Source organism: Herpailurus yagouaroundi, unplaced genomic scaffold (genome assembly GCF_014898765.1).
Source record: "Herpailurus yagouaroundi ecotype Mexico unplaced genomic scaffold, PumYag 205, whole genome shotgun sequence".
In the NCBI taxonomy this organism is placed as follows: domain Eukaryota; kingdom Metazoa; phylum Chordata; class Mammalia; order Carnivora; family Felidae; genus Herpailurus; species Herpailurus yagouaroundi.
The window spans coordinates 13,952,733-13,979,330 of NW_024412436.1; the positions used below are offsets into that span (position 1 = coordinate 13,952,733).

At 46.3% G+C, this 26,598-nt stretch overlaps 1 protein-coding gene and 1 long non-coding RNA gene across 15 annotated transcripts in view; one reads left to right on the top strand and one right to left on the bottom strand.

Moving 5' to 3' along the window:
• Window positions 1-26,598, top strand: part of ENAH (ENAH actin regulator) — a 70,658-nt gene that overhangs the window by 13,271 nt on the left and 30,789 nt on the right. For 5 of the 14 annotated variants that reach the window (XM_040451927.1, XM_040451933.1, XM_040451935.1 and 2 more), the window contains exon 3: window positions 20,469-20,553. In XM_040451927.1, coding sequence (XP_040307861.1) covers window positions 20,469-20,553 — 85 coding nt within the window. Of the gene's footprint in view, window positions 1-13,862; window positions 14,032-15,652; window positions 15,710-20,042; window positions 20,055-20,468; window positions 20,554-26,598 lie in introns of those variants that run through there. The other 9 variants (XM_040451925.1, XM_040451932.1, XM_040451934.1 and 6 more) reach the window with 5 other exon arrangements.
• LOC121015171 (uncharacterized) lies at window positions 21,633-22,103 on the bottom strand. The gene is made up of 2 exons (XR_005783672.1): window positions 21,992-22,103; window positions 21,633-21,748 (listed from the first exon to the last, which is right to left on the bottom strand). It is a non-coding gene; the product is annotated as an uncharacterized LOC121015171 (long non-coding RNA).

Here is a 26,598-nt window from a genome sequence, read left to right on the forward strand (position 1 = left end):
ACATTCTAGATGGGGTCGAGGGCATTGGAACTTGGGGAGATTGGGAAACCAACAAAGAGACGTGTGGTGGCCTGGGCGCAAGGGGTTATGGAGGAGGGGACCTCGAAGGAGAAATCGGGGAGGCTGGGAGGGCCTGCGACTCGGTGCCGGGCTGGGGGACACTGGGTGAGTGCTCCTGTGACCAGGTGGGTGCTTTAGGACGGGAAGGGCTGCCCGGCAGGAGGTTGGTGCCACTGTGATGCTGCCCCGGAAGTGAAACAGCCCCAGCAAAAAGCGAGCAGAGTGGAGCACAGGTGACACTATGACCTTCCATGCCCGTCCGTCGGCATTTTGTCCTTAAAGCAGGGCTGAGGCGGGAACGACGTGTCCGTCAGGTGCCTGCTGCCCGCCGGCTCCCGACCGGGCGCATGCGTCAGTTGTGGTCTTTGTAATGGCCCACAGTCGGCCGTGACCTCCTGTGAGAGGCGGGGGCACAGCCTGCACAAGTCCGGGGACTGGCCCCGGGCCACAGCCGCGACGTGGCCCTGTGCCCTGACTCGCTTACAGTTGTCCAGTGGTGTGCCGGGCGGGCCGGGACGAGGCTATGCCGTGGTCAGGTGGTGCCACATGTGTCCGGCAGGGGCCGTGGTGAACGTGGCCTTAAGCGGACGGGGACGGGGGTGGGGAGGCACAGATTCGGTTTGGACACCTGCATTGGGAGCACTTCAGTGCCCCCAGAAAACCGTACAGGATCGGACCCTGGGAGGATCCCACACGTGACCTTGGGTGGTAGTTTCCACTTAGTTTGTTCGGTCACTTAAGCTTGTCACTATTGTCGCAGAACTTCTGCCTCATACTGAGGTTCGTTGTCTCGCCGCGTCGAACAAGGAAGGTGTGGGCACAGTAAAATGAGCAGCAGGCAGAAGTTGATTCGAGTAGAAGATGAGGAAGGAGGAGTACGGAAGCTCTTGTTACAGAGAGGGGACACGTGAGAGCGAATGCCCGCGACAGTAGGCAGGGGTCCTTGTTCTGTAAGGTTCTGGTGGCTCCCATCCCTCTCCCCTCATCCCTCACTGCTGGGCAGCCACAGGGGCTGGGTCGTCCAGTCCTGCTCAGCTCCCGTCTGTGGCCACGTGGTCCCTGGTGTGGCGCAGGTTTTATGCCACTCCTTATTTTCAGCCAGGTCTTCAGTCAGATTCCTAGGGGCACCTGAGGGGGCGCAGGTGGGGTCTGTTACATTCTTTAGAGGGACCTTAGGCCAGGTCAGCCAGGTCAGCGCTCCCAGCATTGTTCCAGAATATGTGTTCTGCCTCCCCACCCCCCCCCCTCCCCGGGACCTCAGGCCCTAATCTCTCCCTCTCTGCCTGTTTCGTCCTATTTTTTCTTTTCTTCGCACGATAACCTTTAGAAACAGGAAGCATTAGCTGCTCCTCAGGTTTGGGGTCGGTCGGTGGGACTGTCTTTTTGGAGGTGGCGTCACCGTCACCTGCTGCTTCACTTTTGCCCTTCCCTCTTCTGCTTATGAAGTCAGTCTTCACAGTAAGGTGAGGTTGATCTGCAGGAACTGGGACCCCGGCTTCTAGTCACAAATATTGGCAGGGGAGACGTGGGTTCCCTCAGGCCCTGCATAACCTGACAGACACACCCGGAGGAGGCCCGAGGCCGAGGACCCAGAGGGAGGCGGCCTGGGGTTGGGTCCTCTGGCCCTCAGGCCACTCCTCTGCTTCTCAAGTGGCATCTTCAAAGTGCATTTAAGAGGCTTTTGAGGAAAGTCACTTTAGGGTGAGAAAATAGGAAAGAAAGGAACTTTCATTTGTTTTTTGCTTTATGTCTTTCAGTAACATGTCACGGTCTTTTATTGTGATTCGGTGGAAAGCACTCACGTTTGGAGCCCAAGATGTCTCCTCCTCTGGCGGGCACCTTCTCCAAAGTGGTTTCCCTTGTGGGAATGTGTTAGGATATCGGTATGGGAATTACAGGAGATGAAGGCGCTAGCAGTAGTGAGCTATAAAATGTTACTTTTGAACGCTGATATTTATAAATTCCTAGGAAATTCTGCTGTGTGGATTAACTTCGAGGACTAAAAAGTGGTAGAGAGACTTTGAAATTTTCTCCGGCTTCTTCCTTGGCTTTACCCCCTGGTGAAGACCTGCCTCGTCGCTTTTATTTCCTCACAGGAAATTAGCGAATTCATCCATCGTATGAGTGCATCTAAATGCCAGGGGTAGTAATTAGACTCAGATCGCCTCCAGGCTTCTTCTGGTCTCGTAGGATAAGACACAGCTATGATCCGAAAGAAGTTCCACGTGAAGGGGAGCGAGGCTGCTTTTCGCCGGAGCAGCTGGGCGTGCGTTCCTGCTGAGGTGGCGTTGTGAGCTGAGTGTGAAAAGTGCGTGCGGTGTAACAGTGTAAGTGCCGGGGTGGGGAGGCCGCCCGGCAGGGAAGGAGCCAACGATTGGGTTGTCCTGGGGCAGAAGGTAGGTGTGATCGCTTTGAGAGCCTCGCGACGCCGCTCAGTGGGAGGCTGGGAGCACGTGGATCCTGTGGATGAAGCCAGACCCCAGCAACCGGCGGTGGTTTGGCAAGCGGGCTGCGGGAGCCTGGGGGTCCTGACGAGAGAGGAAAACTGAAACCGGAGATTTCAGTGAGGGCCAGGCGAGTTTGAGCAGGAAGCCCGTGTTCCAGCACCGTGTCCCCTTAGGTGAGTGTGTGCATGAGAAAATCCCAACCGGTCGTTTCCCACGCCCCACGCCCGCTGTAGCCTGGGGGGGGGGGGGCGGCGTGTTTGCAGACCATATGGCCCCACTGTCAGATGAAGAAAGTCCCCGGTTTGAGAGAAAGACATGGAAATGAAAATGTAGTTCAGCATAAAGCTGATTTCTCTATGAACCTGAGTCTGGGTTCTAGAAGGAAAAGCACACGGGCACAGTTTTGTTTTCAAGTAGCTCACGGTAGGGAAAAGAAACTTACTAACTTCTTTATTAGATGTTAAAATGAAATTAGAGCGCAAATACGTTAATGTTAAGCCCACAGTTCAGTGATTTATTAAGAGAGTTAGCGTGTGCATTACATACGAATGTCCTTTTCCATGGAAGAGAATTCTGGTCAGATGAGAGCGGTGATTTTCTGGCTGTCACCAGAAGACCACTGGGACACAGCTGAAGTTGTGTGTCTTGGAAAGTTGTGGGAACAATGTGTGCCATACATTGTTACACCTACTTATTCAGATCCTGAGCTGCTTTGTTTGGGACTGAAATTTACCAGCTCTTTGTAGAGATAATTAGTCTAAAACCTATCAGAAGTTCTAATGGACTGTTGTTGACATTTAAGAATTTTCGGATCTTTTTGTGCTTTTGTGATTGTGCCAAGATACTGATAAGAAAAGTTGAAACGATCCCAGTACCTGAATTGAAAACATGACCCATTATGTATCTTTGATTACTCGTGAAAGATAGTTCTTTGGACAGGCTCACTCTGGACATCTGTCTGGTCGAGGGTGTTGGTTAGAGTAACAAAGGGTTTCCAGCTGTTGACCAGGCTAGGGGCTGCCGAGCTAGGCTCCTAGTTTCTGTGCCCCACCCGTCACGCAGCCTCAGTGTCCAGCCTGTGTCTCCGCCCTTCCCAACTGGGGTTCCATGGGGGAACTGAGGGTTTCTGGAAAGTGATTTGGGTGGTGGGTCTCAGCTCTCCCCAGCATGGTACGTAGGTACCCTCACTTTCAGTGGGTACACCGAGCCAGATTTTCTTGGAAGGCTGCCTCTGCTACGTTCTGTTCCCTGGGCCTCCCTTTGCACCTGTGCTCTCTGATCTCACGTTCACCCACAAGGACTGCCTTGAAGTTCTGGGACAAGAAAGTGACTGTTGGATTCATGCAAATCCATCATGTATCACGTCCTTCTCATCTGTTTGGGATAACCCTGCCCTCTAGCATTTACACTAACTAATCCTTGGAATTATTCTGTATCTAGTTTTTTAGTCACCAGGGGGAAAGTTCGAATGTTCACTTTGTAGCTACCACTCCTTTCGTGTCGTGTCGTGTCGTGTCGTGTCGTGTCGTGTCGTGTCGTGTTATGAGAGGGATTGATGCCTGGATTGAGGTCTGCCTGAGTGTTCTCCATATTCTCCTTTTCTTTGGGCTAAACTACCTGCAGCATCAGAAATCTTGAATTGAAAGCCCTAACTCAGGGATCTAAAAAGTGTGCTCCAAGGACCCTTGAGGACCCTCTCCTAGACCCTTTCAGGGGGTCCGTAAGGCACTCCATTTTCCTTACACTTCAGCTGGAACAGCGTGCCACACACAACACACCGAATGTGAACGAGAGTGAAATAATGCAGCTGTGTTCTACTAAACCAGACATTAAAGAGATTTGTAAAAATAGAAAAGCATGCTGTCCTAATAGCTAATATTTTTTTATCTGGAAAATAATAATGATAATTTTTAATTGCTATTTTTTTTTTAATTTTTTTTTATTTATATATGAAATTTATTGTCAAATTGGTTTCCATACAACACCCAGTGCTCATCCCAAAAGGTGCCCTCCTCAATACCCATCACCCACCCTCTCCTCCCTCCCACCCCCCATCAACCCTCAGTTTGCTCTCAGTTCTCAACAGTCTCTTATGCTTTGGCTTTCTCCCACTCTAACCTCTTTTTTTTTTTTTTTCCTTCCCCTCCCCCATGGGTTCCTGTCAAGTTTCTCAGGATCCACATAAGAGTGAAACCATATGGTATCTGTCTTTCTCTGTATGGCTTATTTCACTTAGCATCACACTCTCCAATTCCATCCACGTTGCTACAAAAGGCCGTATTTCATTTTTTCTCATTGCCACGTAGTATTCCATAGTGTATATAAACCACAATTTCTTTATCCATTCATCAGTTGATGGACATTTAGGCTCTTTCCATAATTTGGCTATTGTTGAGAGTGCTGCTATGAACATTGGGGTACAAGTGCCCCTATGCATCAGCATTCCTGTGTCCCTTGGATAAATTCCCAGCAGTGCTATTGCTGGGTCATAGGGTAGGTCTATTTTTAATTTTCTGAGGAACCTCCACACTGCTTTCCAGAGTGGCTGCACCAATTTGCATTCCCACCAACAGTGCAAGAGGGTTCCCGTTTCTCCACATCCTCTCCAGCATCTATAGTCTCCTGATTTGTTCATTTTGGCCACTCTGACTGGCGTGAGGTGATACCTGAGTGTGGTTTTGATTTGTATTTCCCTGATAAGGAGCGACGCTGAACATCGTTTCATGTGCCTGTTGGCCATCCGGATGTCTTCTTTAGAGAAGTGTCTATTCATGTTTTCTGCCCATTTCTTCACTGGGTTATTTGTTTTTCGGGTGTGGAGTTTGGTGAGCTCTTTATAGATTTTGGATACTAGCCCTTTGTCCGATATGTCATTTGCAAATATCTTTTCCCATTCCGTTGGTTGCCTTTTAGTTTTGTTGGTTGTTTCCTTTGCTGCACAGAAGCTTTTTATCTTCATAAGGTCCCAGTCATTCACTTTTGCTTTTAATTCCCTTGCCTTTGGGGATGTGTCGAGTAAGAGATTGCTACGGCTGAGGTCAGAGAGGTCTTTTCCTGCTTTCTCCTCTAGGGTTTTGATGGTTTCCTGTCTCACATTCAGGTCCTTTATCCATTTGGAGTTTATTTTTGTGAATGGTGTGAGAAAGTGGTCTAGTTTCAACCTTCTGCATGTTGCTGTCCAGTTCTCCCAGCACCATTTGTTAAAGAGACTGTCTTTTTTCCATTGGATGTTCTTTCCTGCTTTGTCAAAGATGAGTTGGCCATACGTTTGTGGGTCTAGTTCTGGGGTTTCTATTCTATTCCATTGGTCTATGTGTCTGTTTTTGTGCCATTTAATTGCTATTTTTAAAGTGAATTACTAGAAGTTAAAAGTGGAAAAATATTGTCTATTTAATACAGCAAATGACAGCAGCTGTAACTCACGCAAATGCTCTTCAGGGGCTTCAGTAATTTTGAAGAGAGTTTGGGGGCCCCGTGACCAAAACTTCTGAGAATGACTGCCCTAACCCGTCATCAGGGAGACTGTTGACTGAGAAAAGAATTTCCAGCGTCTCTTTAGCTTTTCCCGGCAGCGTGGTGAAAACGTCTTGCCTGTGGTATAAGACTGGCTAGTGGATGAGAATTGATTATTGCATATTTTTTTTTTTTAAACGTTTTATTTATTTTTGAGACAGAGAGAGACACAGCATGAACGGGGGAGGGGCAGAGAGAGAGGGAGACACAGAATCGGAAACAGGCTCCAGGCTCCGAGCCATCAGCCCAGAGCCCGACGCGGGGCTCGAACTCACGGACCGCGAGATCGTGACCTGGCCGAAGTCGGACGCTTAACCGACTGCGCCACCCAGGTGCCCCATGATTATTGCATATTTTTTATTTCTTTAGTGCAGGATTCTGTCTTCAATACAAGCCTTGCTTTGCCTATAACCGAGAAACCTCCCTTCCTATTGTTATTATTCCCTCTTTTTCTGTTTTGTATCGTTTCTCCTGCCATCAGGATGACTTACTGGGGGCTGGGTGTGTGAGGGCGGGACTTCACCAGTCGGAGAAGTGGGCGGAGCCCAGTCCTGATTTCCCCCCCCCCCCATCTGTCAACAACAGGGAGAATGCAGGTCTGGTGGCCCTGTTTTGTGCCTGACGTATGGAAATTGCCCGGCGATTAGATTGAAACCACCTTCTGTCCAACACGAGTATCTGTGGTTGCTGTTCTCACTCTGCCTCTTAGAAATTCAGGTTCTTCTGGTTTCTAACTGGTACGTTTGTGACTTCTTGGTTATGTTATGATAGATGAATGGTTACATGATCATATAATGTGGGGATTATTATTTATAATAAATGAACTGAAAATGGTTACTTCAAGACTTACAAGCTCCTGATCACTTGCTGTTTGGGAAAGCAAACAGCTTGGCCACAACTCAACTCTAATATTGCGCTGTTCACGAGCATGGCCTTCTTCATACATTGTAGGCCCAGGATACCTTGTCGCGCTCCAAGATGGATGTGACCGAATGACTAAAAGGGACAGATAGGACTTTTCTGATTAGTTTACATGTCCTGGTCTTACCGAAGGTTATTTTAGCCTGAAGTTGGCTGTCAGGCAGACATGACAGTCTGTCTACGTCTCGTTCTCGTTTCTTTGCTTCTCTGGCAGACAGTTAGGCATCTCATAATGCCTGATGCAGGTCTAACGGGGGACCGCATTTCTCAGCGTATTTTGCATTTAGCCTAAGTTTAATTAATTGTGCTGCAGTGACCCAAGGATGTCATCCTTGATGATTTGCTGGTTTCAGTGCCTGAGAATAGTAATTTATGTACAATTACTTCACTTGAAGTCCTGATTTTAGTCCTACTTGTTGCCCATAGATTGGAGAAGCATGTCAGAAATTCAGATACCTGTTTTATAGGACTTTTCCATCTGTAAACACGGATGTAGGGGGTAGAGAGAAGCTTTAAAGGTTTTTTTTTTTTTATGTTTGTTTATTTTTGAGAGAGAGAAACTGAGTGGGGAATGGGCAGAGAGAGGGAGACACAGAATCTGAAGCAGGCTCCAGGCTCTGAGCTGTCAGCGCAGAGCCCGACACGGGACTCAAAACCGTGAACCGTGAGATCATGAGCTGAGCCGAAGTCGGACGCTTAACTGACTGAGCCACCCAGGAGCCCCGAGAGAAGCTTTAATCGAATAGAGTCTATTCTGTTCATTAATGGTAAGAAATGAACCGTAGGATCCACTTCTCTGGGGAGACCGTCACAACCCACAGTGGCCACCAGGCCTGCTGTGCAGATGTAATGGTTGGGAGTCGGCTGTGCTCTCGTCTGCCTGGAAGTGTGGCAGTGGCCTGTGGGCTGTGGGCTCGTCTGTCTGTGTTTGTATCCAGCACGTTAGTGCCGTGCGTGTGGGTGAACCTCGGGCATTCCTGTTTTATGTTGTAGGCAAGATAGGAAAATTCTAATCCATTTTTTGAAGATGGTATTAAACAGTGGTATCTTTAAAATTGGTATTTTATCCATAAAGAATATTGTTTTGGTAATCCATAAAAAACTCCTAAGAGGCAGGCGGTCTCATAATGGCAAAGAAGAAAAGTATTTGTTTTCCTAATAAGGTACTAGGTTGCACACTATGAGAGAAACAAAAGCGAGTAATTTAAAGTAGTCGACCGAAGGGGCCGTGACCTGGGCAGAGAAGACAGACGTGGTCAGAAGTGTCTGCGAGGCAGCCCGAGTCCCACGCGTGGGACAGAGCAGCGGGGTCAGGTGGCGTGAGCCAACAGCGCACTCTCGTGCGGGGGAACCAGGAATAGTCCTCGTGAGTAGACCTGCTGTTTCCGTGGGCTTCTACAACGTCTGAGACAATTCTCGCAGGAGACAGATGACCTCTGTTTTCTGGAAATTCTCAGGGGTATTTGGTTTTGACGGTGTCATTCGTGTAGGAAGAGACACGTTTACAGGGAGGTTCCTTTACAAACCCTGTTCTGCTCTTTACCGTGGTGCTGCCGTAGAAGAATTCCTTTTCCTTACTCCCTCAGGCTCACCGGTCTTCTACACTTAAGCCTTGAGTCACACTCGCCCAGTCTGAAGGTGACCGGGAGCGGGTGTCTGGTCTCTTCCACAGATGGCACTCGGGGTGGACCTTGTGCTGATAGGACCGAAGTTAGTGTGATGTTTTCAAGGTTCAGCCGTCTTCTAAGAGCCTGTGTCCTGCCTGGCAGTGTGATAAGTAAATGCTAGTAAACAGCGTGTCTCCTGTGTCCAGGTGTGCTTTTTTCACCGTGCCAGTGGATTTGCACGCTTCAGCAATTGGCTTCCTCATTTTAAAGTTGTGTGACTGGCGTACAGTAAAAGTGATGACTGAATCTTAGCAGTTAAAAATTTTTTTAATGTTTATTTTTGAGAGAGAGGGAGAGCACAAGAAGGGGAGGGGCAGAGAGAGAGGGAGACACAGAATCGGAAGCAGGCTCCGGGCTCTGAGCCATCGGCACAGAGCCCGACCCGGGGCTCGAACCCAGGAGCTGTGAGATCATGACCTGAGCTGAAGTCGGACGCTTCACTGATGGAGCCACCCAGGTGCCCCATGGATCTTAGCAGTTTTTTAAAATAAAGAGCTTCAGAGCAAAGCAAAAAGCCTTCCACGGATTCTTTAGTGTAAAAAAACTGAACATTTTAGAGGCACCTGGCTGGCTCTGTGAGTGGAACGTGCAACTCTTGATCTCGGGGTTGTGAGTTCGAGCCCCACTTTGAGTGCAGAGATTACTTAATCTCTGGGGTGCCTGGGTGGCTCAGCTGGTTAAGAGTCTGCTGCTTGATTTTGGCTCATGTTACGACCCCAGGGTCGTGGGATTGAGCCCCACATCAGGCTCCGTGCTGGGCGTGCCTACTTGAGATTCCCCCCGCCGAACCCCCCCATCCCCCGCCTTAGCATTCCTGTGTGAGCGCACTCTCTGAATGAATGAATGAATGAATGATTTTTTTATACCCCCAGCATTTAAAAACTTGGTGAGTTATAGCAGAATTGTGCAGTAATTTTCCGTGCCAAGCTGTACATAGAGGTGAATGCATGACCGATTGGTGAAGTCTCTGACATTCATCCTCTTTTGTCTCTGAGCTCAGTTTTCCTGCCCAGGATTGCCTTGCCTACATTTTTTCCCCACATCCAAGAGCATTAGCTTAGAAACTGTGTACTTTTATTGGTTCTGTTCATTCTTTTTCTCCTGTAAAAGTAGGGAAGAGACTTGGTCTTTGAAAGTCTCCATATTGTACATTTGGAATGAGAACACTTCTCGTGGTGACAAGACTTTCAGCTCTACATGTGGATAAGCGAGCAAAGTTGTGACTTTCCTTACAAATGATCTGAGACATCCTCATGTCACTGAGTGCACCCCCCCCCATGAACCTTGCCCACGGAACCGCACGTCTTTACCATCACCCCCACCCAACTTCAGTTTTGTGGGCTGTCGCAAGTCCATTCTCTCTGTCTCTCTCTCATCCAAGTGTAAGTTTGGACCACTTTGCCTAATTGCAATATTCTACTAAAACCTTTCTCCTAAGTCTTTAGATAGATTCTTCATCTTTCTCAGAAATTCTGATAATTATCTAAGTTTATATTTATGCTTATTATCTCCTTTCGGATTTTTTAAGTGGCTAACAAAAAAACATACATGATAAAACTTGAAGTAGGGGAAAGCGCTCCTGGTGAAGGGGGTGGTTCTCTTATTTGTCTGGGGGTAATAGGGACTCCAGTTGAGTGTTGGCTGCTCACAAGTTCTAGTTGGCTCAAAAGGAAATACCCCCGCCGACCACACCACGAGAAGAATGGCGTGGGCCTTCTGCGTGTGAGGTGGCCCTGTGGAGGGAGGGACGTAGGGGGAGCACATCTGAAAGATGGAAAGACCAGTGTGCCTGGACCATCGGGAGACAGAGTATGGACTGGGTGAGATGGGCAGTGGTCACGTCACGGAGAGAAGGCACTGGAGTTTGCTATTTATCTTAAGAGCAGTGAGAAGCAGTGGAAGAAATTTTACCAAGGCAGGCAATTCCGTCTGGTTCGGTTGTTAGGGTCTCACTGGCTGCCGTGGGGAAGGGGAGGTACCGAGATCAGAATGGGCAGCTTCGTCCAGTGGTGCTGACGTCATCGCCCAGGCTGCTGGTATCTTCGTTTTTGAGCTTCTCCTCTGCTCCGGGTGTGTGTATGGTTCAGTACATGCACTTCGGTGTGGACATACGGAGTACACGATAAAGCATTAAGAAAGCAAGAAAAAGGATGAGAGAAAAATGAGCAGAAATAGAAATGCTGTTCTCTTGCCCACCCCAGTGTATGTTTAGCATTCTGGAGAAATGTGTCCCACTTTGAAAACCACCAGTGTGGACAAGAGGTCATGGAACATGACCCGTGGCAGTGGAGACCGTTCGAGAGATTACGGGGTTGCAAGTAGGTTAACTGGTAGTAGTAGAAAGGAATGGGTGCGGAGGGCCCGAGGTTTCTAGTTTGTGCACCCGAGATCACCATGTGGGCTGAAGAGTTAGCCAGTACTCCAGCAGACGCTGGTCGGGTTTTTGACAATAGTCTTCTGCTTGGCCGTGCACATACTTAATAATAATGCCTTTAGTGACGGAGGCAGGGGGGAGGTTGTCAGCTGGTCTGCTGGACGGCTCAGCTCTGCAGGGAAGAGGATGTGGGACGTGGGTCACTCCTGCCTTTACCCAAGTGTTAGCAGGTGGCAGGACCGGGCCACTGCTTCCGGTTGACTCTTGAGGCTTCTTTGGCCGGAGGCAGAGCCTCCACGGCGGATCGGGTGCTGGGCTGGGAGCACATGGAGACTGTCGCCGTTCCAGCCTCTAGTAAATGATCGGCAGTCTGTGAGCTGTTAGCAGCTGTTCTCACTCACGTTTTTGCTTAGAAGGAAATAAAATGCCTTTGAGGCCGTAAGTTGGGGAAAGATCGAAGAGATGAAGAGAGGCAGGGGAAGCCCATCACATGTGCAGTGTTGCCTGAGACACGGCACACGGACGGGAGAGCAGTGCGGCTGTGGGCGCCGTTCCAGGTGTGGCGTTAGATGCGTGGTGCTCCAATTCCTGAGATAGGTAAAGATTTTCTTTTGTTAAAAACCACATATTTTAAGAGGAAAAGTTTTTTGAAAATGTATTAAAGTGCCACTTTAAAAATGCCATCCCTCTGAACACAGTTTACTCTTTTCTCACCTCTTCTGGCACGGAGCCCTGCAGTCTGACACACACACACACACACACACACACACACACACACACACACGTGTATACATCCAGTTTTATTGAGGTATTACTGAAAAATAAAATTGTAAGATATTTAAAGTGTACGTCATGATGATCTGATATAGTATATATTGTGAAAGGATTTCTCCCATCTAGTTAGTTAACACATCCATCATCTTACCTCTTTTTTTTGCTTTTTTATGATTTTGGTGAGTTGGCAAATTTCATCTATACAGTACAGTGCTATGAAACTGTAGTCACCATGTTTTACATTAGATCCTCAGTCTTTACTCATCTTGCAGCTGAAAGTTTGCCTTTTTACCAACCTCTCCCTATTTACCCCCACGGGCCCTGGCAACCACTTTTCTACTGTTTCTATGAGTTTGGTGGTTTTTGTTTTGTTTTTAACATTTGTTTATTTTTGAGACAGAGACAGAGTGTCAGCGGGGAAGGGGCAGAGAAAGAGGGAGACCCAGAATCCGAAGCAGGCTCCAGGCTCCGAGCTGTCAACACAGAGCCCAACGAGGGGCTCGAACTCATAAACTGTGAGATCATGACCTGAGCTGAAGTCAGATGCCCAACCACCTGAGCCACCCAAGCGCCCCAAGTGTGTTTGTTTGTTTTAAGTCACCGTACAAGTGATGCCACGTGGTCTCTTTCTCCACCTGGCTCATTTCACGTAGCATAATGCTCGCAGGGTCCATCCATGTTGTTGCCAATGACAGGATTTTCCTCTTATGGCTGAGTAGTGTTCCACATCGTGTTGTGGAATGGAGTATTATACACACACACACACACACACACACACACACACACACTGCATCTTCTTTGTTCTTTCGTCTCAGGTAGTTTCCGTGTCTCAACCGTTGTGAGTGATGCTGAAGCAAACTGAGGAGTGTGGGTATTCCCTGGATACCATGTGTTCCTTTCCTTTGGATATGTACCCGGAAGCGGGATTGCCGGAAGTTAGGGTAGTTCTGTTTTTAATTTTTGAGGACCCTCCATACTGTTTCCGTAGTGGCTACAGCAGTCGGCATTCCCGTGGTACGTGTTTTTGTTTTGTGTTGTTTCTGATGCAGGCAGCGCAGTGTCTCCCTGCGTTCAGTTCTGGACGCCTTAGAACAGACACACACACGTTTGCTTTCATTCCCTTTCAGTGTATGTAGTAGGACTTTGCAATCACGAGGGAAATACCGGGGGGCCCTTACTGATGGTCAGAAGCATGAACACTGCTCATTTGGAAGCTGGTGATGTGTGCTCACTCGACAGATCAGCTTTCCAGAGAGTAAATCAAATTAAAACTGGCTTTAAGCAAACGATCTCATTTAATCCTCAGAAGAAATGATGAGATGGGTAATATCCCCTTTACAAGTGGCCGTGGGATGGGATGCTACGGGTCTGCTGTAGTGATCACATCTAGCGGGGAAAATGTAGTCATGCCCATCGATTTGACCCGCCTCTCATTTTCGCTACTGCTATCTGACCCGGCCTTCACCGTTGCGCCACTCGTACAAACACCTACGGGGAGAGAGTGGCGAAAGGCCGAGCCTGAGGGATCGCTGCCTTCCAGACCACGTTAGAAATGAGCAAACGGCCACGACGATACTGTTCTGTGGTCAGAGTAGCTGATACATGTCGTCAGTTTTCTTCTCCGGAAGTCAAATAGAGATGCTCAGTTTTGCTTTCTTGATTCCCCTTAACCTACTCCTCAGTTGATGCTTTCCTGGAGGGCCCGTCCTTTCTTCTCCCAGCTCGGAGCCCGTTCATAGCGAGGCCGACTCGGGGAGAGCCGCTGTTGTGGAGGCACATGCGCGCTGCCCGGGGTACTGATGGCAGCCATGACCCTGCTTCCGCTGCGGGCCTCCCGGCACCGGACAGTGAGTGCTCCTTCCCACGCCCCTCCCTCCTCCTCCTCCTCCCCCCTCCCCCGTGAGCTTCAGAGTTCAGCAGGAAGTGCCTGCAGGCGTATGCATGTGACTGAATGAATTATTCAGTGTCTCCGGGGAAGGGGAACTGCAGTAGGATGGAGAGGTGGCCGGGAGCTGGCCGGGAGCTGGCCGGGAGCTGGCGGGGAGCACGGGTCCCGGAAAGCAGGTGCCTGAGGATCCCAAGTGCAAGCGTGAGGCGTGATAGCGTAAACTGTGACAAGCACAGACGTTTCTGGTTGAAAATGTTCTGTCTCACGCAGTCCTAACGGTTCACCTGCATTCTGACAATTTGTCAGATGACTCTGCCGAAATGATCGGTACTGGAATGTGGCAGTTTCTTTGCTGTCAGAGGCGACATCATTTCTCAGGTTTTCCTTGTGAGTTTTTATATTTCCCTGACTCTTTCTCCCTTTAAATATGAATTAAAGGAACTGAAGAATAAAAGCTGAAGACCAGGCATGTTTATTTAATAAAGGCTTTATTAGAAGTGTCATTTACAGACATCGGTAAGACAGGTTCTTTTAAAGTTTAAACTTGAAATAGAATTATTGACAATCTCCTAAATCGTTTCTCTCCTCTGCAGTGATGTGCTTGACTTGGTAGACATGTTATATGCATGCCTGTGGTCTCTTCTGTCATTACAGTAATGTTGTGCCTGCGGCTCTCACAGGCCTCGAAGTGGGTTGTTGGAGGTACTTAGCAAAGGTGCCTTTTATCAATCTTATTTATTCTGTTTCTGTTTGAAAATATCTGCTGTATGTATTGTTTTTAAAGCAAGATTTAAACTTAATTGGATTATATTAAATCTAATCTCTAAAAATGATAAATTCTCCTGATTATATAAGATTTATTACCATGTTCAGATGTACAATCTTTAAATATAAGTTGGTTTGTTCTGATTCTGTGGAGACTTTTTTAGTATTAATCGTGTTACCTAAAGAGCACAGTTCAGGGGAAATCTAAAATACCGTCTTGTTAGCCTTTATGCAGTCTTCCTTAAGCCAGTATGTTTTAATCTGTTCGTTGATTTTGGTTAATACCAATGGAAAAGGAAAATATTTCCCATGCTGAAAAGAATTTCTTGGGGATTTTATAGAAAATTATTGATGTAAAGTTTTCGATGTCATTAATGTAATCCTAAGAAAAATACTAATTTTGTTTTTTCTACCCCACTTTTGAGCATCACCTTGATTTTATGTAACCCTTTCTTCCCCTTTTCATAAATTACCACCTTCTTGTTGAGTTTTTTCTCTTAAAGAGAATTTATTTCATTATTACTTAAGGTAAATTTTAATGTAGATAATCTAAATATTAAATGACTGTTTGATATGGCCACACGTTTTTAATATGATATCTTGTCAAGTATATATACACATTGAGGAAAAAAAAAGAACAAAATGTGGCTTCTTTAAACAATAGTTTTTTGATGCGTTTCAAAGTGCAAAGCAAACGAAGATGTTCTGATTTACATCAGTGACTTTAATAAGACACTTTAATTTCTCCAGGCTGTTTACAACGTCTTTTGTCTTTTTCAACTAGTGGAACTGAGTCCATCTTACGCTGAGTTCATCGTGAGCATTTCTCCAGAATGTTTCTCAGCCGTCAAGTCTTCTAAATGAGCAGTAATTCCATGGAACGAACTCAGCCTTGGGTCTTGACCTCATAAACCGTTCCATTTACTTTCTAAAACATAATCGTAAAATGTAAATGGATCGCACTCTCTGTGTCACCCGGAAAACAAGCTCTAAGGGCATCGTTTGGTCTGTGGCTTATTACAGGGTTTTTCCACAAATCAGATTACACATAAAAATTCATTTTCAAATTTATATTAAAGAAAATACGTTTTTATTAAATTACAGAGCTTCCAGAATGAGGATCTAGATAGGACGTATGTATAAAAACATTTTGAACCTTTCAAAGCACCTTTTAGTTTGTGTGAAGTTCTTCAGATGGCCCCGTTGTCCTTTGAAGCTTCTAACACCAAGGTGTCTGTTGCAGCCCAGAGCAAGGTTGCTGCTACCCAGGACAGCACTAATTTGCGATGTATTTTCTGTGGTAAGCAACATTATGTTTACATTACTTTTTCAAGCTGTGGTACATACTACTTGCACATTTCCATAACTTTTGTTTCCGTAGGCCATAGTCTGGTTTGTGGTGTTTGGGATCCACAGCGGCTACTGTTTCATGTTGTGATACTGTTGGGGCTCACGTAGGTGATTTGGGCAGCTTTTGAGTTGGCTTCTTAGTGGGGATTTGGTTAGAATGAGAGTCTTAAAACGAATTCCTCTTCAGTTCTTCCAACATGAACGAGAGGGGTTTTTGTTTCTGTTTTTAACTCTTTTGTTTGAAGCAGTCTTTTAATTTACAATTTCAGGGATAGCATTACACCCACCGTAGTGTGTTTTGAGGAATGTGCCTTATCTGAAGGGAGCTTTTGCTCAGGAATGAAGTTTGAGGTGACCCATGTCGTGAGGCAGACGTAAGCCATTGCTGCTTCACCGGGCTGGCTTGGGAGGGACGGCCTTCTTCCCGCACTAGGTTAGGCACCTGTTGCCGAGGAGTGGGTTTGGGCCTAGCGAGTGCTCTTCCGCTCCTGTGCACACGCGTGCGCACATGTGTGCCGTTCGCACGCAGCAGCCGACTGTGCCGCTTAGCTGCCCCAGGTTACAGGTAGTCAGACAGGTGCATCTTCGTACCCTTACCCGAGCAGAGGGCTGCGTGCGCACACACCCCCAGAGGCACGCACACGCACACACAAACCTTCGTCCGAGTCGTTTGTATCATTTGATTCTCACACTTTCCAGTTTGAAAACCCAAGTTCAAAAAGTGACTTGTAATTCTTAAAACTTCTTTTTTATTGGCTCCTGTATATATATATCTTTTTTTACTCCTGTATACCTGACTGGCCCAATTACCTTACAAGAGAGAAAATCATAAAGTGACCTACTGCTCAAATTTTAGATGAACAGTTCAGCTGTGTGTATGTACTTATCCATGTGACTCAGTTTTTGATGTGATTCTTCAGTATTTCTGATATTGTTTCTTTAGCTATAAAGAGAATTATTTTCAAATTTATGTACTTGCTGGTTGAGGCAAAGAAGCATGTGTTAGAAGTTTCCAAAAATGAAAACTTGGATGTATTTCTTAATCACCTGAACATTCTGGGATTGCTCAGGGGAGACAGAGACAGCAGTGAGCCTGGGGGGTGTGGCCCCTCACGAGCCCCCCGTCTTCCCCGGGGTTTATCTCACCTGTGATTCTCTGCCTCCTCCTGGGGGTTCTTCTAGGCCACCTTTTGAACTAGCCATGAGTTATTATTCGTATTGCTGTTATTAGAGGGCTTTTTTTTTTACTTCATTCTGAGAACCTACTTGGTGTTCTGTACTTTGCTACTTACCGTGTTGAGTTCCACATGCAGAATAATAGATACAGTTAACCCAATTGCAGAGAGAAGATTGATTTGCCCTTAATAAAGATGAATTTTTAAGTTGTAAAAATAATGTGTTAAAAAGCAGATTTTCCCCATTATTACCTTTAATCGATCTGTGTACAACAATATAATGACCACATCGCTAAGTTTACACTTGATTGTATTGTGTATCATAGCACCTATTGGTCTTTTAGTCCTGTGTTTTTAAATAGTCTGTGGCTAAGTGTGAAAACTACATTTGTGAAAATTAAAACGTGGTGGCAGGTGGATGTGCTTTAGCCAAAACTCAGTATGAAGTCCTCGTTTCCAGGACCCTTCACTCTGATTTCCATCATTTATAGAGAACATAGCAGCGACATGGACACATTTTCTTTATCAGAAACTAAGTCACATCTCTGCTACGTGAATTGTAGCCAGGACAAATTAATATCAGCGCTTGTCTTTGGCTGTGGTAATAAAACAGAGGAACTAATCCTCGAATATCGCCGCTGTTCTTTATGACGCTCCAGGGGGAGCGAAGCGGGCTCCCTGGTTTCTCCTCTTACTTTCCCCCGGAGGAGAACAGTCAGCCAGCACACAAGCTCAGAGCTCATGATTCACCCGCTGCGTAGGAAAGTGCCTTTTTTGCATTCTCTGAGAAGACAGGTACCCATTTAGGAATATGACCCATGTGAAGAGTAAGATAATTGTTACATTACAGAAAATACAATGGCAGCTGGCAGCCGTGATTGGTCATAGTTGCCGTCTCATGTTGCTGTAATTGACCAGTTGTAGAACCCAGCGGGCTGACAGGAAGCATGACCTCGTATACCGGAGTTCATAATTGACCCAGAACTCTCCTGTCCATCGCTTTCAGTATATTTACATTATTTTTAAATGCACATGAATTTCAGTGTGTCATTGTCATGACTTGACAGTACTGATGGAGAAGCCGCCAACAAAACAACTAAAGTAAATAGAAGTACGAGAAGACGCCAGGGAGACGGCTTCTCCTCTCCGGCCACCGTGCAGAGGTCTATGGAGAGACCAGCTGCCCGTTATCACAAAGAACCGTGTAGAAAATCATCTTTAGAGTTTTTCTCGGATCAAAATTCCCCTCATTTTGAAAGGATTTTCCTTGAAGTTTTCGTGTTTTAGCTGCACGAATAAACTGTAGTACGTTATTTTTATAATTAATGATACCAGCCAGAAAATATTTCCCACATTCTTAAAACTTGCTTTTAAAACAAATTCATTAAGTTTTTAACTTAGGAAAAAACCAAAACAGTTTCTGTACATTCCTTTTAAAAAATACTTTTTTCTCATTCAAGCTTTTTCGAGTTCTATCGGACTTTTGTTTTTGTTTTTTTTCAAATCTGTTTAATAAAATCAGGATTGAGTTGAAATTTTGACACCTTTTCCTTAAATTTACATATTTGAGTTAAAACTTGTATCAGTAGATTTCTGTTGGTGAATTTCCTCTGTTGGCACGACGTGGAGGTAACACATGCTTGCTCTGGGTGTGAGCAGTCTGGCGCACCCGTGGAGGTGGAAGTGGGTGCCGGACTAGTCTCTCTGGCCTGCTGGCATCCAGCTGTTTAGTTATTCGAGCAGCATCAGGCTTTCATTTAAATAAACAGTATTTTAAAAAAGAGTTAAACCATAATGGTCTCGTGAGTTGCCCAAGCTACATGCTCAACATTTAATATTTTTGGAAAGATGTAACTTTGGATTATAAAAAAATGCTTCCCCCAAATAGTTTCTATTTTCTCAGGTTTACCCCCACCCTGATCTTCTATTTTCCCCCTCCTTCTGCCAAAGAGGTGAGACATCTTCTCCTCATAAAAGTATTAGACATTAGTGTATGGCTTAATGTGATAGTCTGTTTTTAACATCAGTATGTTCATTCCCAAGAGAAGGAAAGAAGTCCAGCCTGGTTGCTAGACAAGTTTTATTTTTTGTTTATGCAGATTTAAGTGCGTGTTTAGTTTAAAAAGCTTTTTGATTTTTTTGTTGTTGCTGATGACATGGGGTTAATACATTTTAATACCTCCTTTATGTGGTTATCAAAATAGCAGACTGTTAGGAAATCTAATGAAATACATCACTGCAGTAGTCATGTAATTTGTCCTCCAAAAGACAAATTACATGATTAATCTAGAAATGGGGAAAGAGATGAGGAAAAAATTTAGTAGGTAAGTTTAGATCAAAGCATCTGCTTTTCTACATTTGGGACCTACCAGTACTGTATTATTATATTGCCATGTCCTTCTAGTTGTGAGGGTCACTTCACTCTACGGCACACAGTTGGTGCTCTTGTGCTGTTAACTTAGAGATACGAGCATTGGCATTAGTACACAGAAGTGTTTGTCCATCAACTCTTTCTTGTAGTAGTGGTCTACAAAACACTTTCACAATATCTGTTAGGGGCATTTGCTGACACACTAGATTTACTTGTTTACTGGATTCTTTTGTTTACTGGGTTAGAGTTCAAGATTGTTCTGTTTTAACCGTGGGCGTTGCATATTAGGTCCAGTGTTCATTTCTCTCATGATACATTTAATTTTTATATCCAGTGACATTAAAATGTCCCATATTTAATGGCATTCTTTATAAGATGCTAAAAATGGGTCTGCATTGTACATGGTACGTGGGAATGAAGGGTCATTAGTTTCTCGTGACAGAGCCGTGTTGGTTTGAACGCAGGGTTTTTGGTTTTTGGTTTTTTTTGGGGGGGGGGGTTTGTTTTTTACCCCAAATGAAAAGTTGCTAAGATTACCTCTGTTACATTAAAAATTCAGAGAAGTAGGCTAATTCTGTTTAGAAGTTTAGCAAATGTTTGTTTTCACCAGTGCTGGAAATGCCAAGCCAGTAAATAAGAATGGCAGCTTAAATTGGGCAAATTTGATAAATGCATTAGCATACTTCATCCTAGTAATAAGGTTCTCATGCTCTCTCTCTCCTGTTTTTCATTTCCAGTGTTCTATTTAGGTGAGTTTTTGAATTCTGATTTTTTTCATTTAAGTTCTCCCTCCCCACTTCATGAATAAGTACCCTGAAGAGAATGTCTCATTGTCCTAGAAAATGCCAAGCTCAGGCGCCTATTCAGATGCTCATTGAACACTTGTTTTCCTCAAGCTCTTCATATGTAAATGTTTATTTTCCTTTATTGTTGGTGTTTTCCATTTGTTTCAAGTAAGCCTTCTGGGGATGATGGCAGTATTATGTCGCAGTCTTTCATTTGCTGTGTGTTATGTAAAGCTTATATTTTATTTTGCTAAACAAAAAAGAAGATACATTTGTAAATATGTGATGGTTTTATGTTATTCTTCTCATGATTTTATCTCCTCTGTCCAGCTAGCTATAAAGATAATGTTCATCTATAATGTTTTCCTCCCTTTTTAGGGCCAACATTGCCTAGACAAAATTCACAGCTACCTGCCCAAGTTCAAAATGGCCCATCACAAGAAGAATTGGAAATTCAAAGAAGGTAAATTTAAAAGTTGTTATTTGCAGTTTCTCTTTCTACTGCGGAAGGCCCGCGAGCATCCTGGTATAGGAAGTAGATTGTGTCTTGTCAGCCATTTAAAAGTCACTTAGCAGCACACGAAATGACTTTCACTTCACGGAGTCTTATTTTTATAGTGGTTATAGATTGATCTATGGTCATTACGGCTTTCACATAACTAATTTAACTAGAAAGTTGGCGTCGTGTTGGCTGTTCGGATAAGTCTCTGATCTTGAGATACTACCATAGAGCTTAGTAATGGATACAAACTCACTCTGTTCATGATTAAATCGCTGGTTCAGTGAGATCAATAGTATCCTCTCGTTGCTTCAATGCCCTTTATAAAGAAATAGATTTGAAATTGTAACACAGCCTCAATTAGGTATAGTTTTTTTTTCTCCTGAATTAGCAGAGTTTCTGAACTGTAAGCTACCAAACTTGTAACAAAAGAGTTTTATATACATTCAGCAACTAAAACGGAATTAGTGAAACCAGGTGTTCCATTTTATTGTATTTTATTTTATCTTTTATTTATTTTGAGAGAGAGAGTAGGAGAGAGTGTGATCAAGGGCGGGGGGGACAGAGACAGAGAAAGAGAGACAGAGAGAGAGACACAGAGAGAGAGAGACAGAGAGAGACAGAGAGAGAGAGAATATGAATCCCAAGCAGGCTCCACGCTGTCAGTGCAGAGCCTGACTCGGGTCTCCATCTCACAAACCATGAGATCATGACCTGAGTCGAAATCAAGAGTTGGATGCTTAACTAACTGAGCCATCCAGGTTCTCCCAGGCCTTCCACTTTAAACAGATGAAAACTTTTTGGAGATGTTGACATTGCCTTTTTTTGTTTGTTTGTTTAATGTCTATTTACTTTTGAGAGACAGAGCATGAGCAGGGGAGGAGCAGAGAGAGAGGGAGACACAAAATCCTAGACAGGTCCCAGGCTAGAGCTGTCTGTCAGCACAGAGCCTGACGCAGGGCTCGAACCCACAAATCATGAGATCATGACCTGAGCCGAAGTCAGACGCCCAACCAACTGAGCCAGTCAGGCACCCCTGTTACTTTTAATCACTAGTAGGTCACTTGTTTATTACAGAGAGCTGATAACCGTCCTACAGATGGATTCTTCCAGTTGACAAACATTTGCTCCATGGCAAGCTAGAGTTTCTTCCTGTGACCTTTTTTTTTTAAATTTTTTTTTCAACGTTTTTTTATTTATTTTTGGGACAGAGAGAGACAGAGCACGAACGGGGGAGGGGCAGAGAGAGAGGGAGACACAGAACCGGAAACAGGCTCCAGGCTCCGAGCCATCAGCCCAGAGCCCTACGCGGGGCTCGAACTCACGGACCGCGAGATCGTGACCTGGCTGAAGTCGGACGCTTAACCGACTGCGCCACCCAGGCGCCCCGTCTTCCTGTGACCTTTGATTTGGATCCACATTTGAAACACTCTTCATATTTTCCATGTTGTCTTGATATGTGTGTCATGTTCCTCTGAAAGACAGACAGACAGACAGACGGGGATCTTTCACCACGTTCTGTGTGTAAACGCGTGGCCCTTGGGGGAGGCCCTTCCGAAATGAATTTTGTTTTCATCACAACCTCTCTGGTTAAATCCCTCTCTATTTGGTTGAAAAAATCTGTCCAACTCTTTTGAGTGATGCTGTAACAGAAATAAAACGTAAGTTTTTGTAGAAATAAGGAAGGTTTGAAAGTTCTGTATTGAGTGTTTTAAACATTCCAAAATAATTTCAAGAGTTAGAAATTGTAATGATACTGTTGCCCACCCCCCCCCGCCCCATACACACGGAAAAAGAATTGATAAAAAAATGACTGTAGTATTATCAGGAGTAACCCATTTGTAGAAAGCCAGGAAGAACCAGGAGAGAACCCAAATGTAACGGATAATTTTTCACGTTGTGGAGCAGACAAGCATGTGGCCCTGGGGACAGGTGCTGGGCGAGGACAGCACAGAGTAGAGACCGGAGCCGCAGAGGATGCTGCCGGCTGGTTAAGGGTCTCTGAAGGGCCGTCCGCGACATGGAGGGCTGTCCACGACTTGCAGCTCGAGGCTGTACTGGAAATGAGTATTGAGCGAATTTTTTACTGATTGCTGTGAAAACGCTGTGTGTATCTGTCCCATCTGGGTGTTAGCCCTGCAGCGCTCAGCTGGACTTGAGGCTTTTCTGCTTGTATGTGGGAAGATACGTCAGGATTTGAAATTGGATGTTGTTTATATTACTTGTTTAGTTGAAGACTTGAAATCGTCCAAAAAATTGGTGTAAATTTTTAAATTATTTTCTGTCCATAGTCACACACAGACTTTCTTCTTTTTTTTCTTTTTTAATTAAAAAAAAAAAACAACAATGTTTATGTCTGCACCCAACGTAGGGCTTGAGCTCACAACCCCGAGATCAAGAGTCACAGTTCCCAGCCAGCTGAGCCAGCCCGGCGCCCCTCTTCTTTCTCTTGGATAAACCTTCCATTGGACGCCACTTACTTTCTCCCGGTGTTCATTTTTATCTCTGTTCCTTCCCTTTGCTCTCCTCCACCCGCTTCCATTTTTATCTGGTGAAATCTGTTGGTGTCTGCTCTGATCTCCTGGAAATGCTGCTTCCATCATCATTGGCTTGTTTCTGGTTTAGGTTTCTTCTCCTGGTGCACAGCCTGCCTCTGCTTTCTTCCTTTTGGTACCGTAGTCTCTGTTCATCGCGGACTGCTCTCCCTTCCGTTTCTTCCGCAAGGGCGTGCGCTTAGCTGTCTCTGGGTTTTTTTCGTACATGGTATACCTTCAAAAAACTGAGGATTCTGTGGGATATTGTAGTTTTCTCTTAACTGTCTTATGCTGACGGCTCCCACGTTTACAGCCGTGATCCTGCACCTGAGATCCATATTTCCAATGAAATGGAATCCACGCGTCCTTTTGAGAATGTGGTGCCAGCAGCGGACTCCTGCCCTCTTCCACCCAGCCCTGCATCCTTCTTAAATGCGCGTACACGTGCTCTTCTGTGCAACACCTGCATGACATTTCGGAGGGTCACAGACCCCTCGGTTCCAACGAGTGGTCCTCAGGGAGTGTTCTGCTGCGGAACGCATGCGTTTGGGTATCCCGCTAATACCCCAGGGCACGCACACTTCCTTCTCTTCGTATTTCACCCGGACTTTCTGCTTTAGGAAGTCTGTAATTATCTTCATTCACAGGCTCTGTTCCGGCATACCCTGTGACTTCTGTCTCGGAAAGCCTGACAGATTGTCTCTTCGGACGTTCTCGTCACCGATAGCTTTTCTGGCGTGTGTTCCCTTACGCACTGCCATCGTTATCTAGTTGGTTTTCCTGCCTTTAACCTAGATCCCTTTCAGTTTTTCCCACTTGCTTACTGTCAGATTAATTCTTCTTTAAGTCATGTGTTCACGGTAGAATCCCAGGTAGCGCCGGAGGGCCGGAGATGGGGGAGTGTGTGGCCTTCCTTTCGTGTTAATCTCCAGAATCAATCCCTCCTAACCGTTTCTGCTTTTAGTATTTTGGATGGCTTCTTCCATAGCGCGAGATAATATGTTTCTATTTCTGTCTCCTGATTAGTCGAGTGATGGCTAGTGGCGGCTGACTTTACTAGGAAACCCGAATTCTTCATGTCCCTGCCCGTTACCAGTGGCCACTATTTGTAGTCCTGCTGTCGGTTTCTCTTTCAAATTGAACCTGTGTCTCTTCACTGCTCCCTCTGCGAGGGGGGCTCAGTGGTCCTGCCGTCCCGCTCCGCCCCCTGGGTGTGCTGTCTTGTCCGTGTGTTTGCAGGGGAGCCCCCCCACCCCCTACCCCACTCTGGGGTCCCTTTAAACCTCATTAACCAGGGTAGTTGGAGTCCTCACGAATATGTGACTAGCTGAAGTTTTTAAGTTTTGTAGTTTCTTTCTCCCTCATTTCTTTCTTTAACCTCAATATTTAATAGACCTTTTCCATTTGAAAACTTAATAAGCACATCTCTTAATTTTTTTAAAAAAAAATTTATTTTTTTAACATGTCTTCTCTGTTTTCTCTGTTGACTTTTTTTGGGAACTCCTACATGTCAGATGCTGGCTTCCAGGGTTGTTGCTTCAGTATACTTCTATTTTTTCATTTTCTGCTTTTTTCTTTTTGTTCTGTATCATTGACAATATTTTTAGCCACATATCCTAGATCAGCATTATTTAGTAGAAATACAGTATGGCCCATGTATGTAATTTTTAGTGGCCATATTAGCAAAAGTAAAAAAGAAACCTGTGACCTTAATTTTAATAATATATCGTGTTTAACCCAGTTTATCTAAAATCTTATCCCTCCAGGGGTGCCTGGGTGGCTCAGTCCGTTGAGCATCCGACTTCAGCTCAGGTCATGATCTTGCGGTCTGTGAGTTTGAGCCCCGCGTCGGGCTCTGTGCTGACAGCTCAGAGCCTGGAGCCTGCTTGGGATTCTGTCTCCCCCCCTCTCTGCTCCTCCCCCACTTGTGTGTGCGCGCTCTCTCTCTCTCTCTCTCTCTCTCTCTCTCTCTGTCAAAACTAAATAAACATTAAAAAAATTTTTTTTAATATTATCATTCCAGCATAAAGTAAGTGTAGAAATTGTTACGGTGTTTTACATTCTCTTTTTCATACTGAGTCTTTAAAATTCGGAATGTATTTTACACTTACCACGCATTACTGTCCAGACAGGCCACATTGTACGCGCCCACAGGCCACACCCCTGGCCCACGGCCACCTAATCGGGTGGGACGTGGTGGATCTCTATTGAAAGATCAGTCTTAATCTCCAAGAGGGCTTTTTCTGTTTTGTAATCATTCCCTTTTTAACAGCCTGTTCCAGACTCACGATCGTATCTTAAGTCTCTCATGTTCTCGTCCTTTCTCTGAGTCCTCTCCCTCCTGCAGAGCTGGGTTGTTTGTCTTTTGTACTCCATATTCCTCAAATATCTGGTAATCTTGAGTGGTCCGCTTCTTTGTAAACGGATTCGATCGAATGGCATCCGTCCTTGGCTCGGGTTTCCCGTTGCATCATGGAGGTGACGTCTCTGCTGGACACAGCCTCCCTGAGAGCGAGGGCGGCCGGGGACGGGGGTCTGTGGAGGCGGGCAGAGCACACAGACTGGCAGGCTGTCCTTTAGGTAGGGAACAAGGGTGGAGGGCCGACCGGCCTCGGGACCCCACAAATGCGAGCTGGCCCTGGCTCCCCCGAGGCCGCGTGTCTGCTTAGAGGGCAGTCTGTGGTCAACGCCGCTGCGTCTGTTGAGCTGAGCTCGGGGAGGAGAGGGTGGCGGTGCGGCTGCTCTTCAGACAGGGCGTGCGGTTATTAATCGGCCTGATCGTGGCTGCGTTGCCCGCTCGCGTCCTGTCCCCTGGCCTCGCGGGAGGCCTCTCCTGCCCCCTCTTCTCCCGTCTGCTTCAGCCACGTTCGGCACGGATGCCGGCTGCGGTCGCCCCCGCTCTGCGCCGCTCTGCGGCGAGGTTCCGGGCGCCGTCTGTTCCCCTGCTTACGACGGGGCGGGGCGGGGACGTCAACAGCCTTACCCCAGTCAGAGGGACCGGAGACCTCGTAGGCGAGTAGTGCCCCCGGAAGAGACCGAGTAGAGGGGACGCCGGCCAGGTGGGTGTCCGGGTGAAGTGCGCTGCGTGCGGAGGGAGCACCCCGGGCGGAGGCCTCGTGGTGCTCGTGCACGCGTGTGCCCGTGGACGAAGAGGCCCCTGAGGCTGGGGCAGAGAGAACAAGTGCACGGGGCGAGCGGTAGGTGGGTTTGAAGCCCGCGGAGAGTCCCGTCACGCGGGACGCGGCAGGCGATTGCGGAGAATTGAGCTTTCGTTCTGAGCGAAGGAGGAACCGCCGGGTGGTCTCGATGGACGTGAGTCGTCTGGCCGCGCCGCGGAGACTAGCCCAGAGGGGAGCGCGCACGCAGGCGGGCGCGCGGCCGGGACCGTCCGGCGGGAGGACTCGGCGGCCGTCGCCGTCAACGAGGCGGGGACCCGGGGGTGGCTTCCGCCGAGGGGTGGACGGGGCGAGAAGGC